At 51.3% G+C, this 14,247-nt stretch overlaps 6 protein-coding genes across 6 annotated transcripts; 4 read left to right on the top strand and 2 right to left on the bottom strand.

Annotated features, from left to right (window-relative positions):
- Positions 1–1,919: 1,919 nt before the first annotated feature.
- BDW70DRAFT_152619 (major facilitator superfamily domain-containing protein) lies at positions 1,920–3,108 on the top strand (the record flags this gene model as incomplete). The annotated part of the gene is made up of 6 exons (XM_073739470.1): positions 1,920–1,948; positions 1,989–2,114; positions 2,161–2,423; positions 2,470–2,532; positions 2,632–2,736; positions 2,795–3,108. 6 exons carry the CDS (start codon positions 1,920–1,922, stop codon positions 3,106–3,108), a joined length of 900 nt encoding a protein of 299 aa, XP_073593078.1.
- BDW70DRAFT_98702 (arylsulfotransferase family protein) lies at positions 3,081–5,097 on the top strand. Its single transcript, XM_073745353.1, has 3 exons — positions 3,081–3,102; positions 3,182–4,203; positions 4,262–5,097. The coding sequence occupies exons 2-3, from the start codon at positions 3,403–3,405 to the stop codon at positions 5,060–5,062; spliced, it is 1,602 nt and encodes a 533-aa protein (XP_073593079.1). The 5' UTR covers positions 3,081–3,102; positions 3,182–3,402; the 3' UTR covers positions 5,063–5,097.
- A 66-nt stretch (positions 5,098–5,163) lies between these two features.
- BDW70DRAFT_98695 (lysophospholipid acyltransferase family protein) lies at positions 5,164–8,152 on the bottom strand. Its single transcript, XM_073745352.1, has 6 exons — positions 7,425–8,152; positions 6,904–7,378; positions 6,179–6,857; positions 5,813–6,124; positions 5,508–5,764; positions 5,164–5,434 (listed from the first exon to the last, which is right to left on the bottom strand). Exons 1-6 carry the CDS (start codon positions 7,975–7,977, stop codon positions 5,266–5,268), a joined length of 2,445 nt encoding a protein of 814 aa, XP_073593080.1. The 5' UTR covers positions 7,978–8,152; the 3' UTR covers positions 5,164–5,265.
- A 159-nt stretch (positions 8,153–8,311) lies between these two features.
- BDW70DRAFT_98744 (pantoate--beta-alanine ligase PAN6) lies at positions 8,312–9,791 on the top strand. The gene is made up of 2 exons (XM_073745354.1): positions 8,312–8,519; positions 8,573–9,791. Exons 1-2 carry the CDS (start codon positions 8,492–8,494, stop codon positions 9,637–9,639), a joined length of 1,095 nt encoding a protein of 364 aa, XP_073593081.1. The 5' UTR covers positions 8,312–8,491; the 3' UTR covers positions 9,640–9,791.
- A 139-nt stretch (positions 9,792–9,930) lies between these two features.
- dbp7 (putative ATP-dependent RNA helicase) lies at positions 9,931–12,809 on the top strand. The gene has a single exon (XM_073737868.1). The coding sequence runs from the start codon at positions 10,019–10,021 to the stop codon at positions 12,389–12,391; it is 2,373 nt and encodes a 790-aa protein (XP_073593082.1). The 5' UTR covers positions 9,931–10,018; the 3' UTR covers positions 12,392–12,809.
- BDW70DRAFT_170445 (WD40 repeat domain-containing protein) lies at positions 12,415–13,982 on the bottom strand. The gene is made up of 2 exons (XM_073742932.1): positions 13,569–13,982; positions 12,415–13,512 (listed from the first exon to the last, which is right to left on the bottom strand). Exons 1-2 carry the CDS (start codon positions 13,820–13,822, stop codon positions 12,438–12,440), a joined length of 1,329 nt encoding a protein of 442 aa, XP_073593083.1. The 5' UTR covers positions 13,823–13,982; the 3' UTR covers positions 12,415–12,437.
- Between the last annotated feature and the right edge of the window lie 265 nt (positions 13,983–14,247).

The following is a 14,247-nucleotide window of genomic DNA, read 5'->3' on the forward strand; positions in this document are numbered from 1 at the left end:
TCTGGGGTTTAGTGCGAGATCGCGGAGCTGTTGATATCATAAAAGCTCCATATTGAGGTCCTGCACACCAGCTTGTAATTGGTGAGAGATAATGCCTTGAGCCACGGTCATTTGGGTGGGGATTTCTAGTATCTTGAGTGTTAGCCATGTCTGAGCAACCGTTCCTTGCAACCCGAGCAGATCAAATTGGTGGCCAAGACTTCTGAGATGGACTAAAGAGTCGATGTAGAACTAGTAGTGGCTAACGAGGGGGCCGTACTGACGTCTCCATTGGCGTAACGACCGCTGGTCTGCGAACCTGATCCCGGCCGGGGAAGACTGCACATCAGATCGATGGATCGAAGAGAGGTCTATGGCGGTCTAGGTAAGAGCTGCCTGTGCTAATGTGCTCATGTGATCCACGGATGGTCGAATCTCACCAAGCCTTCTTTCTACTGGAATGACTAACACAACGACCATTCTCAGCCTTGCCGAGATCTACGATTGACCACTATGAGCCAAGCAGTGCTTCCCCCAACCCTATCTCTCTCGCTCTGCCACAGAGATCTTTTGACCAGACAACTTGTGGTCCACGCATTATGCCTGACGTCCTTTCCTGGGCACTGTGCAGTAGCTAATGGCTGGGTGGTTCCGAACAGGGTGATGAGACCTTCCCTGTGTTCCGTGCAACACGTCATTGCCTCTCGCTCCGGTTCGAGACACCTATTACCTTCCTCAGAATGGTTTAGGCCTCAGTGTGCGAGTACTAAGCCCTGTTCGGCATATGTTGTTAACGGTTCCGGTGCCGTCTTGATGGAGCCAACAAGAGGCCGCAATCATGCCACCAAAACAAAGAAAAAAGAGGATTTGCCTCTGCCTTATCATACTTTACGTACGTAACAACGAAAAACCAGTACTGGAGTTGTTGGATATGGATGTCTAGCCTGGCCAGCAACGGCGATAGCTTACTGGCACTCGCTGCAAGCCCTTTGCCGAGAAACCTTCATCCACTACGGCCATACTATCCATTGACTTCCTCAAAGGCCAATTTGAACGCGCGTTCCCTTCCTCAGGCTCCTTCTGATTATGAGTCTATCTAACATACGCATTAAGCATTCTGAAGATGTTTCTTTATCAGGTTCAATGGAGACGACCGAAGTTTGCGTTCCTTTCAGGGTACATCGATGGAAATGTCGAATGGCCAACCAGGATCCGGTCCAGCTTACCGCAAGGGTCTTCTTTATCGAAATGTGTTCTTGGTCCCTTACTGTCATAGCTTGATTGGCAAAAGAGTGGTTTACTATGCGGCGCATAACCGTATGTATATCACAATGGAACGGCAAATGACACCGTGCAACCATGTGTGATCCTCATTTTCGAGTCATCCTTCGTTCATGATATTGATGAAATACTCCGCACTCTAAATGGTTCCAACGACAACAAATCAGCAACTAAGGTGAAAAAATTCGTCTGTGGTGTACGCTTGTAGCAATCGGAGTGGCGGATATCTGGCACGGCCACCGAGCAAACTACTGTGCGTGGTTCCGGACATCCGATCATCCACCACAAAGTTCCGTTCGAACTCCCACATAGGATCAACAAGGTCGGGACGGAGTTGCAGGGATCAGGCCTCCAGTACCGAAGGGAAAGTTCTATTGGCAGCATGAAGTGAGCATCCAGTAATCCAGCGTATCTTGTGATTTTAGCTGGCTATATTGCAGTCTGATTGGAGGCAAGGTAGAAGAGGCAAGCAAGGGGACACATCTCTGGGGGATAAGCTATCAAGAGGCAGCATTCCACTGCGCTCTCTGGCCCGTCTTCTGTGTAACAGTGCCAGCGATAAAAGTCGATTGTGAGCCTTCCGGGTCCTCGAGAAACCCGCATGTCGATCTAGAAAATATCCAGCCAATTACACGCGAAAAACAATTTTGAATGTCACAATGGATGGACATGGGGCCATGGAGCAGAAGTCTTTCACAGCTATTGCTACTGGTGACATCCTTCGCCAGCGAGAACGCACCCGCAAGCCCCCTTAGTGAGGATGAGAAACGGATTGAAAAGAAACTCGTTCGAAAGATCGACCTTTTGATACTCCCCATGATTGCCTTCTCCTTTTACCTCAGCATTATAGACCGGTAACTGCTACGCTCCTACTGCGGAATTAATGGCAGACATGCGAAGGGGCAATTATGGCGCCGCTCGGCTTCAGCATCTAGAAAGCGACCTTCTCATGTCGGGATCCGAATCCCAGGCGGCATTGAGCGTTTTTTACGTGGGCACCATCCTCTTCGGGGTACCGTCAAATATGCTGCTCAACCATTTTGGCCGGCCATCATTGCATATCGGCCTTGCCGTTCTCTTTTGGGGAACGGTCACGAGCTGCACGGCTGCAGCCAACAACTTTGGAGGGATGATGGCTTGCAGGACCATTTTAGGCATTGCTGGTGAGTTCTGGAGCAACTCGACTAACAAGTCAACGGCTAATTTTAGACAGAGGCTCCTCTACATGCGGGAATCTTATTCTACCTCTCAGCACGTGGGGCTTTGATTTCTGTATTCTTCTACACACTAGCTGACACCAGTCTTTCAAGAAATGGTACAAGAAAACAGAGCTTTCCCTCCGCATTTCTATATGTCTGTCTGCGGGACTAGTGGCAGCTGCCAGCGGTCCTCTGATAGCCGCGGGTATCTTGAGCGGTTTAGATGGCGCTCGAGGGCTTTCAGCATGGCGACGGCTTTATCTGATAGAGGGCATAGGTGGGCTAGCTTTCCCACTTGCGAAACCCGTGGACAGCCAAGTGATCTTTTGACTTAGCATCAATATGTGCAGGGCTTGCGCTTGTCGCATTTCTCCCTGACTACCCACACACCTGGGCTGCCCTCACGCCCCGTATGAGAGAAGTCGGCAAGTCATCCCATCCGAGACGAATCTCACTAACCGATATCAAAGCTATTCGGCGTCTAACATTAGACGCCTCAGAAACCGACCTCGATGGCGCCGAAATATCAGCATTGGACGGCGTAAAGCTAGCATTACGTGATGAGAAGTTGTACATCCTGACCTTCATGCAGCTGTGCACTATCGTATGTATTGGAAGTCAGCTCAAAATCCAGACACTGCAGGTATGACCTTCAAATCCAATATATTCTGGCCTTCTCTTTTGGTATTCCTCTTCGTATAATGACAGAGAGCTGCTATAAGTACTCTAGATACTGCCTCTAGAGTGATTTCCTCTTCAACCTGTCATGACGAGCTTCTCTAGCCACCTGGGCAGCTCTAGATGCAGATCTGCATGATCGATCGTGCCTGTGGAGACCACGATGAAGATCACCAAGCCGCCGCGGACTATCTGACAAATATAAAAGCCGGCTCTCCCCGCAGAATCCAATGGAGTCCACATCAGTTTCAACCTCGTATTCATCATGAAATCCCTTATTATCTCCCTCCTCCCAGCGGCTACGCTCATTCACGCAGCCGCCATTTGGCCAACGCATTCATTTCACACGACCGATACAAACGCACCCATCCTCAACATCAGCAAATTCGGCCCAACAGCCCCCGGCTTCCTCTTCATTGCCCCCTCCACTAGCACCGCCGGCTCGCCTGCGATCTATGCCGACACCGGCGACCTGGTCTGGCACGGCCCCGAGGGCAAAACATACGCCTACCAACCACAGACACTGCACGGTGAGCCGGTTCTCACCTTCTGGCAGGGCCATAACGTCAAGGGCTTCGGGTACGGACATATCAGCATCCTAAATACGTCGTATGAGGAAATCCACCGCGTAACCTTGCCGGGGTCGAAAGATAATTCATTCGTTACAGCGACGAATGAGTCGTTCCCGTCTTATATCGACATTCATGAGAGCGCGATTACAGAGCACGGAACGATTCTGGTGACGGCTGTAAACGTGACGCAGACAGATTTGACGTCTGTTGGTGGCGAGCGCGATGGGTGGGTCCAGGATGGTCTGGTGTATGAGATTGACATCGAGACAAACGAGGTCTTGTTCCGGTGGAGTGCTGTTGAGCATAGCGAGCAGTTGCCTTTGGATTATGTGGAGTATCCACTCACTGATGCGGGAAGAAACAGCTCTGTCCCGTACGAATATCCGCACCTGAACTCCGTAGCCAAGTACGGCGACACATATCTCGTTTCGTCGAGGTACATGTGTAGTATCTTTCTGCTTGATAAAAAGGGTGATCTGGTTTGGTTGTTCCATGTATGCCCGTGCCTGCCGTGAACTTGCCTCAGTGGAACGAGCTAACAGGTACGCCCAGGGACAAAAAGGAGGCACATATACCCTTCCCTCGACCCCAGGCTCAACCTTCTGCTACCAGCACGACGCGCGCATCCACGCACACACATACCCCGGGTACCCCAATGAGACGATAACCCTCTCGCTTCACAACAACGGCAACACTGATGCCACCATTCCGCGCCGTCTGACAACCGGGTTAGTCTTTAACCTGCACCCATTCAACAAATCAGCTACTCTAGTCTCCCGCACCTACGATGCCCGGGATCCTGTCTCGGCCGTGTCTCAGGGGAACTACCAGGTCCTTCCTTCTAATGGAACTGGAACTGGACTTGGAGGGCACTATGTTGCGGGTCATGGCGCTGTACCGAAGATCGAGGAGTATGATGCGGCCGGGAAGGTTGTCATGAGGGGGCGGTTCGGTGCGAAGATCGAGAATTCAAGTACAAGTAGCTATGATTGGACTTCTTATCGGGCCTATAGGGAAAATTGGGTTGGGAGACCGAGAAGTCGTCCTAGTATTGTTGCTTGTCGAGAAGAGAGTGAGCAGAAGGTTGATGTTTGGGTGAGCTGGAACGGGGCCACAGATGTAGAGGGGTGGAGGATTTATGGGTTGAGCTCGAGTTCTCAAGGGGAAAGAATGAGGGTCCTACGGGATGTGGAGAAGAGCGGGTTTGAGACGAGGGCTGTGCTTGGGGGTGATATTAATGATATTGAAGTTGGGGAGGGCAGTGTGGATGCGGTCATAGTGGAAGCTATTGGAGGTGTTGGGGAAGGGGCCAAGAGTGAGGCTGTACTTGTTGAGTCTTGCTCTAGGCAATAAAAGTGAGGATGTGCTATGGGTAGCTATGAAAGCAACCACTAAATGTTCATCCTAGGCAGACGCCAGTGGACTATTCAGTGCCTTGAAGCTTTAGATGGGTGCATGCAAGAAGTATCACGGTATAAATACATGGCGTATAACAAAGAGGGGTATAAACAAGGCACAAGGCAAACGCAACCATAGAGATGACCAATAATGATAACTTATAATTTAGATGTAAGCGCCTTCCTCCGCGGCGCCCTCGTCGACACATCGACATCAACGTCAGTTGCGGGCGCACGACTCTCTGCGCTCTCGAACAACGTCCGGCCAACATTGTCAGACATAGTCAGGACCCGCGATGAAACAGTGGCGCCGTCTCGGCGGTTTTTCCTGCACAGAATTAGCTTACATGCACGATAGGGCTTAAAAGATAAGTAAGTCGATAGTTAAACAAGGCACGTACCCCTCACGTCTAGACTTCGCAATCAACTCCATAAAGTCCCAGAGACGGCCTTGCGGGAGGAGTTTCCCGGTATCTGGGTCCCGCTCTGGCGTCCACTCCGGGGCGAGTCTCATTTTCGTAGACGAGCGATTTTCTTTGCTCTTTGCGACGATGATGATGCCTTCCTCTGCGAAACGGTCGTAAGAGTTTTTGAGGGCTTCTTTGTTGACGGCTTCGAAGTAAGAGAGGTCGCCCTGGTGGTAGAGAGTTTTGCCGAGCTATGTATGTTAGCGAGAGCTGAGACTTGAAGGGATAGAACTGCATACTAATTGTGCATTATTCTGCGCCTTGCTTAAGTCGATCCATACGTCCTTTGGGCCGTCTAAGGGCGGAGTAAGCCCTAGCAGGGACACGGTGCCGAGCCACGAGGCTTCAATGAACGGCCAAATGAGGAAGCAGTAGAAATCGTAGTTCTCGCGTCCGCATTGGCGCTCGGTTTCTGAGAGCTCAATGAACTGTGGTGCGCCAGTGGAATCTCTGGTGATTGCCAGAACTTGATCTTTCTCGAGGGTCCGCAAGGTGTTCTCCAAATTAGTGGTGAGACCTTCAGGAGGGAATATGAATTCGCCGCGGAAGAGCTGTTCCGATCAGTATGGGTGTCGTAAGGAGGTGATGTCAAGTGAAGAACGTACCTGAGATAGAAAGGTAACATGATGCAGGAGATCGCCATATGACATTCGTTGGTGTGCGGGTCCGCCTCCTTGCTTAACCCTTGTGTACATCGCGGCCGACACAAGCGCCTCAGAAATGAATAGGTGGATGGTCATATTCCGGTAGAACGAAAGCTGGAAACGGTCTACAGCAAAGTACGTCGGCTCCACTAATCCAGTTACCTCCCCCACAATCTTCGGTCCTAGAACGTCCAGCGCACGGTTAACGACCACCTCGGTCGGATACCGGTAGAAGTGTGCAACCCGTCCCCCTTTGGCTCGTACGCGGTCACAGAGCCATTCCACACGCCGAACAAGCTCAGCTTTGCCAACTCCGCGTCCACGCAGAGTCAAGAGGACTGTCCCAACCAAGGCCGTCGGCATCATCACGGACACGTTGTTAATGTCGGATAGTACCCGGTACCCTAGTGATCTCAGAAGGCGACCTCGGTCGGAATAGCTGAGTTCAAGCCCTTTCTCAAGCTGCAATGGTTGAGGTAGTCTAGACAAATGTTGGGAAATGTACTCTCGGAGACTCCATGGTTTATGGAATCGCACGTCTACCCGACCTAGCTTCAGAGACAAGACAGATGACGAGGAGAGGAAATCGGCTAGGTTCTCCTTCCTCTTGGGCTGACCAAGAAGCTCACTAATGTAGGATCTAATCATGTCAGCGATATCCACCTTAAGTATTATTATTGACGTACTCTGTTTCAATCACTTTGTCATATTGCGTACTGACAGGACATATGATAGTGTCCTCAGTACGACCTGATAGAACGCTATCCACGATAAAGCTGAGGATTCCGAACTTTGGCGACAGCAGCTTGCCGGTTCGTGACCGTCCACCTTCGATAAAACACTCAAAATTATACCCCTTCTGCAGAATTGTGTCGATATACGCTTGGACAACGGTATTGTACAGTGGATCATTCCCGAAACTTCGCCGAATCCACATGGCGCCTGCGTGTTGTAGAAAAGCTCCCACAAGAGGGATATTCAGGTTATCTCCGGCGACGACAACGGGCAACGCAATTCCTAATCGATAGCAGATAATCTGGAGCGAAACATAGTCGACATGCGATTTGTGGCAAGGCAGAAAGACGATGGACTGCTTCTTCTTGGCCGCCTCTTCTGCAACCGCACGTAGCCGCAAAATTTCCTCACTGGATACGTGGATTCCTGAAAACATCAGCATATAGGAGAGAATACCACCCTGAACACTTACCCTGGTGGTATGCTCGAGTGAGAAGCTGGCTAGCAAGGTAGTATGCGCCGCGGATAAACCTCTTGCTCTCCATCTTGCAGATCATGTTATCCAACATCTGGTCTACCACCTCATTAAGGTTATTCTCGAGTTCCTTCCGACGCTGCGTGCGAGTACGCGCAAACTCGCCGGTCCTGATCTGTAAAAGCCCTTCTCTATCTTCCACCTCCAGTCGCGCCTCCGCGAGCTCTTTTACCTTCTCCCGCAGAATCGGACTCGCCAGGATATGAGATTTGATCTGCTCCGTAAACCCAGAATAGTATATCGGCTGCCCAATAATATCGTCGTAGGCGCGCCAGCCGGTCCCCGACATCATGTACGAGCTCACTTCGCGCAGGAAGTCGAACGGGTTCTCACGAAACCGCGCCATATTATTGATGAGATTGCGTTCCGTAATCCCTCCATCTTGAGGCTCTGGACCTCCAGTGTAACCGCTAGGATGAATTGTAACCTGATCACCAACAATTTCGAGATCTGGGGCGGATTCACCCACAGGTGACTTCGCCGGCGACATCGTCGCGTGAGGGGTTCAACTGCGGGGACGGGAGAAGGAACGAGGATGGGTAATTCAGGCGGAGGAAGCTTTGGGAGTATCAGAGTTCGCAGACATAGGAGGTTGAAAGCCCCATGTCATGGTAGACGAGGACCGTGACCGGGAAACCCCCTCTCCGCAGCAGCAGCTAAAGTCCCAACAAATTGCTGTGATCGACCGGGTTGTCATTTGCCCCAGACTGTCTTCGTGGCCCCGACATCCGAGGATGCTGATCACGTGGTTAGCTCCCGCGGCTATCTTTGCCTGGATTCCTGCGGTATCCATCAGGGCATTCTACTGTGTGATGCTTTGAACGCCGCAAACGTGGGCACGACAGTGATTAAGATGTTAAGATTTGTGTGAGAGAAACACATATTTCTGGATGGCCCGCCAATTTCGTAGTTTTTCCGGTACAACGTGAATTTCGCTGGAACACTGACAACCCTGGCACCTCGGTGGCCAACCAAGCTCAAAGGGTCGTCTCCAAACCATCACCATGTTTCGGCAAGCAAGACTACTGTCAAGTACGGTGCTCAACATTGTTCTATCAAATCAAGCAATCTAATTTTGTCTCAAGATGCCGTCTCGCTTTTTAGATCTCCCTTTCACAGTCACTCCTCCCTCGTCCGCCACTACTCCTTTAAGGTCTTCCGCGATGTCCCGCCTCTCCGAAGCCTTCGCCGCGAGCTCCTGCTCTCCAAGCGCACTGTTGGCCTCGTGCCTACAATGGGTGCTCTGCACGAAGGTCACCTCTCTCTAATCCGTCAAGCCGCCTCCGAAAACACCGACGTCGTCGTGAGCATATTCGTTAATCCCACACAATTCGGCGTCAACGAGGACCTCTCTAGCTACCCGCGAACGTGGGACGCCGATGTTGCAAAATTAGAAGAATTGAACACCGAGCTTAGCGCTAAGAAAGACCACGGTCGTATTACAGCTATTCTCGCCCCGACGGCTCAAACAATGTACCCGACTCTCCCGCCTTCTTCGGAGATTGACGGCGACGGCTCGTTCGTGACGATTACCCCTCTGTCCAAGAAACTAGAAGGAGCCTCGCGACCTGTTTTTTTTAGAGGCGTTGCGACAGTGTGTATGAAGCTTTTCAATATTGTTGGAGCAGACAGAGTCTATTTCGGGCAGAAGGACGTTCAGCAGACTGTCGTCATTAAGCGCATGGTCAAGGACTTCCACATTGATACCGACGTCCGGATAGGTCCCACAATGCGCGAAGATGATGGGCTAGCTATGAGCTCGCGGAATGTATACCTGGGCATTAGGCGACGGAAGGTTGGACTTGTTCTCTACAACGCATTGGGAGCGGCAGAAAGTGCATATCAATCTGGCAAGCTCAGCCGGGCCGACATCTTGGATGCTGCAAACAGTATAACGCAGCAGATGTTAGCAGAGCAGCAATCTTTGTCTGAGACCGAGCGCGCGCTGTTCGAAGTCGACTACATCTCACTTGCTGACTCGGACACGCTCGACGAGCTTGAGGTCGTTGATCCTTCAAAAGGAGCAATCCTCAGCGGAGCCATCAAGATGGCGCCACTTGAGAAGACGAACGCAGGAGAGGATTGCGGGCTTGGGGATGGCAAGGTTCCAGTTCGGTTGATTGACAATCTGATATTGAAGCCTCTAAAATAAGCTATAAGTAGATAGAAGCGATTATATCTATCACACCCAGAACTTAGATATATATACCCAGCCGAAGCGCGAAAGCTTCGTATAATATCTGTTTACATATCAGCTCAAGCAAATTTCACGACTACATCAAATGGAGGACATTTCAACCAAGGCTATTGTTCAAGCAAATATCCATAAGCCATGTAAATCTGTGCCAAAGCAATTGTCCGACTTCTCCCAGATAAGAAGTAGGGCATACATCGAGGGTTCGGTGAAACATCGGCCCGAGAAAATTTCCCTCCCGCATTGCATCTTTGTCCAACGTTCTAATTGAAACCACGGAACACAGCCGTCGTCCACGGCCATTTTTCTCCCTCGTTTTCGCTATAAGTCTAACAAAATGGCGGACGATGGCATGCTTCTGAACTTCGCGCTTCCAAGCGACGTCATCAAACCACAAACGAAGATCAAAGGCGGATCATGGCGTGAGCGACTCAGCGTCAAGAAAATCGCCGCGAGAAGGGCAACGAACTCTAAACGAACTGCTGATGGGGACGGAAACAAAGTTGGGAATGAGTCAGGCCCTCGGAATCCGAACCGCATTCAGGTTTCCGGCTCCAGACCTACAAAAAGACAGAAGACAGACGGGGGTTTCCAAGATCTAGGTGAAGGACAAGCACACGGACAAGGTTCTGGACAATCGAAGGGACCGAAGAAAGGACAGGGAGGATCTGTCGTTTCGTCGCTTTTCTCGAAAAATCCGCGACCCCGCAACGCTGTGGAGGAAGACAAGAACGACGAGCCGATGGAAGATGCGAAGCCGACTAACGCCCCGCTCATTGACGGACTGGACACATTCACGAATCTTGGGTTGTCGCCTACCCTCGCTGCGCACCTACTCACGAAACTCGAACTTAAAGCCCCTACTGCTATCCAAAAAGCGTCAATATCGCAGCTCCTGATGGAAGAGACGGATGCGTTCATCCAGGCGGAGACTGGGTCCGGCAAGACACTGGCTTATTTACTCCCGCTCGTGCAGCGGATTATGGCTCTTTCGCGCGCAAAGAACGAAGGTGATGCGAAGGGAGACACGAGCGTCCATAGAGACAGTGGGTTGTTTGCGATTATCTTAGCGCCGACGAGAGAACTGTGTAAGCAGATCTCGGTTGTGTTGGAGGGACTGTTGCGCTGTGCGCATTGGATTGTCGCTGGAACAGTTATTGGTGGTGAGAAGAAGAAGAGCGAGAAAGCGCGGTTGCGGAAGGGGCTGAATATTCTTGTTGCGACGCCTGGTCGGTTAGCGGATCACCTGGAAAACACGCAGGCATTGGACGTGAGCAATGTACGGTGGCTGGTGCTCGATGAGGGTGATCGGTTGATGGAGCTTGGGTTTGAAAAGGAATTGCAGGAGATCATTAGCAAACTTGATGCGCGACAGCGGCCGAGTCGGATCCCTGGTGTTCCAGCGAAGAGGGCGACGATTCTCTGCTCGGCGACACTAAAGATGAATGTGCAGAAATTGGGCGAGATTAGTTTAAAGGATGCAGTGCACATCAAGGCAGATCCGGCTGCTGAGGACGGCGAGAAGACCGGGGAGGACAAGGACGGGGATGCCGCATTCAGGGTGCCCGCACAGCTTAAGCAGTCGTATGCTATTGTTGCGGCGAAGTTGAGGCTGGTTACGCTTACGGCGTTTATGAAGCGGACGTTTATGCGGAAGGGGTCTGTTATGAAGGCGATTATCTTCGTTTCATGCGCCGATTCAGTCAATTTCCATTTCGAGGTGTTTACACGGAAACTCGCAGAGCAGCTGGAGGGCGACAAGCCAGACGAAGGAAGCGACAGCGAGCACGAAAAAGAAAAAGAAAAAGAAAAAGAGAAGCCTACGCCAGCCTCAACCCACGGAACAGTTGCGCCCGCAACTGCATTCTCGAACCCCTCCAATGCTGTAACAATGTACAAACTTCACGGCTCCCTTCCGCAACACGTCCGTACATCCACACTTTCCTCTTTCGCTAAGAACCGCGACCCTTCCGTCCTGATCTGTACCGACGTGGCATCCCGAGGTCTCGACCTTCCAAACGTCGACCTCGTCGTCGAGTACGACCCTGCCTTCAGCGCAGACGAGCACCTTCACCGAATTGGACGTACTGCTCGTCTGGGCCGCGACGGCCGCGCTCTCGTTTTCCTACTTCCCGGCTGCGAAGAGAATTACGTCGAAATCCTGAAACGCGGGTACCGCGATGGCGGAAAGGCTCTGACACGCTCAACAACAGACGACATTCTCAAGCGCGGCTTCGGTGGCAACATCGAGTCCCAGAGTAAAGACTGGGACCAGAAAGCCACAGAGTGGCAGCTGGAGCTGGAGCGTTGGGCGCTGGACAATCCTGAGTATTTGGAGATGGCCCGGCGGGCATATCAGTCTCACATTCGAGCTTATGCGACGCACGTTGCGAACGAGCGGCATATCTTCAATATCAAGGAGCTGCACTTGGGTCATCTTGCGAAGAGTTTCGCGCTGCGGGATCGGCCAGGTAAGATCAATGTACCGGGTCTGCGACCTGGGAAGGAGGACACCAAGAAGGATTTCAAAGCGGAGCGGAAATCGGCTGGTGGGAAGAAGAGGAAGGCTACTGGGTATGGTGGTGGCAGAGATGATGATGATGACGATGATCGTCCTTCAGCGACTACAGACACGACGCTCGCGGCGCAGAAGATGAGAGCCAAGATGAGGGAGCAAATGGCTGGGGCGAGCGAGTTCAATCTTGCATAGTCGGCATATATATTGTCACATTTGTAAATAGCATAGCGCTTATGACTCAATAGATATCCCACAATGAGATCTTTCCGTCTTTCGAGCCAGCGACTAGCCAATGCGTCTTTTGGACCTTAAGACTCCGTTGGCGCTGGATCTGCGCGAGCGAAGATTGGTTTCCCTCATGTTGTATGACGGCTGATTCGTCAGCATTGTTTGGGCCTTCAAGTAAATCACCCGTAATGTTGGCCAAGGCAGTCGCCTCAGTAGGCGTGGTCGAAACGTCTGCAAAGGCTACGGCATAGCAGCCCTCCTTATGCCACTTCAAAACAGCTAGTTCCTTCATCGTCTTGCACGAATAAACCCTAACCCGAGAGTCCCAGCCCGCTGTAGCAAAGATCTTCCCATCCGATCGAACCCTTAACCCTTGTTGTCCAGCATGCTTCGTATTGACTCTCTTTAATGGCGTTTCACGGGCATCTGTGCCATCAAGTGGCGGAATGGGATGCTTTGCCAAAACCGCATCAGCAGATGAAGAAACAAAGTACTCTCTAGACGGAGCGAGGTCTATAGAAAGGACAGGCTGCGAATGAGGCCTGGTTAGGTAGAGCCGTTCCCATCTCCAACTCCTTTCGGCGTCAACCGAGGGTTTATCGTCATGGAAAACCCCGTGGCAAGCGAAAACCATTACAGTGCCGTCTTCAAACGCAGCCGCGACGTAGAGATCTTCCGACGAAAAAGTCCGAGTCAATTGGACCGCCATGACCATTCCTGTCTTCAAGGCAGGGTCCGTAGGAATGGTACAGACCCTTCGCTCACTGGGTAAATGGAAAAGGTCGACAGCACCGGAATCGAGCGCGTTTGGGACCGCGATCAAGGCGGCTGATGGTGGTGTATGGCTCTTTTCGTCCGGTTGTTGCGGGGCCTTTTCACTGTCCGGAAGAGACAGCATAGAAAAAGCGCAAAAGTTCAAAGCATTCACTGATAAGCTGTGCATAAGCCAGGGTTGAATTGCCGTGTGTTTCTGGTTAGGAGTGGTAGTAGCCTGTGCCCCCAAATCAACAGGCAGGGTCTTCTGGAGAATTTCCTCATCCTCCACTCTGAATCTCCACACGCGTAACTTATGATCTCGGCCATGTCTTGCCATACAGTTAGCAAGATCAATGTAAATGGTGTGGTGGTATAGGCGTGTTACGTATAAATCTCAGTCAAGCGCCCGCCTCCGCGGCCGGACCCTTTGACTTCTAGGACAGCGCCCTCATGTGCCTTCCATACGGCTACGGGCCGTTTGGAGATAAGATCCCAGACAACGATCCAACCGTCGGCGTCCCCGGAGACAAGTCGAAGGTTCTGGCTGAATATTTGCAATGCGTGAATGGGCGCGCCGTGGCCGCGGAGAATGTAAATGGGTGTCGCTGGGGGGTGGAGGGAGGAAGCAGAGGTAGTCATTGATTATGTTGCGGATTTGAAGCTGTAATGGTTGATGGACAATGTAATGTAGCGATAAAAGTGAGGACGGCGAGGATGAAGTAAGTACGTAGAAACCCGGTGTCTGTGGGGGAGGATGAGAGGCAGGTCTTGGCATTCATATATGGAGGGTATGTGTGGTAGGGAGTTCTGAAGTACGAGCACAGGGCAGCTGCTGATGCGTATCTTCTTCTAGAAATTCTAAGCTAAGAATATCTTCAATTCCAGAGCAGAGCTCGCAAACCATTTCAACCAATGCTATTTCCCGTATCGCGTTCCCACATCCACGACCGTACAGCGAGTCAATATCCCTGTATCAAGCGACGTTCGTTACTATATCTGCAATTACTATGGGTTCAGTTTACCATATATATAATGATCAAGATAGTAATACTGTGAATTGTATT

This window comes from Aspergillus foveolatus (assembly GCF_047715535.1).
Source record: "Aspergillus foveolatus strain CBS 279.81 unplaced genomic scaffold BDW70scaffold_55, whole genome shotgun sequence".
NCBI lineage: Eukaryota > Fungi > Ascomycota > Eurotiomycetes > Eurotiales > Aspergillaceae > Aspergillus > Aspergillus foveolatus.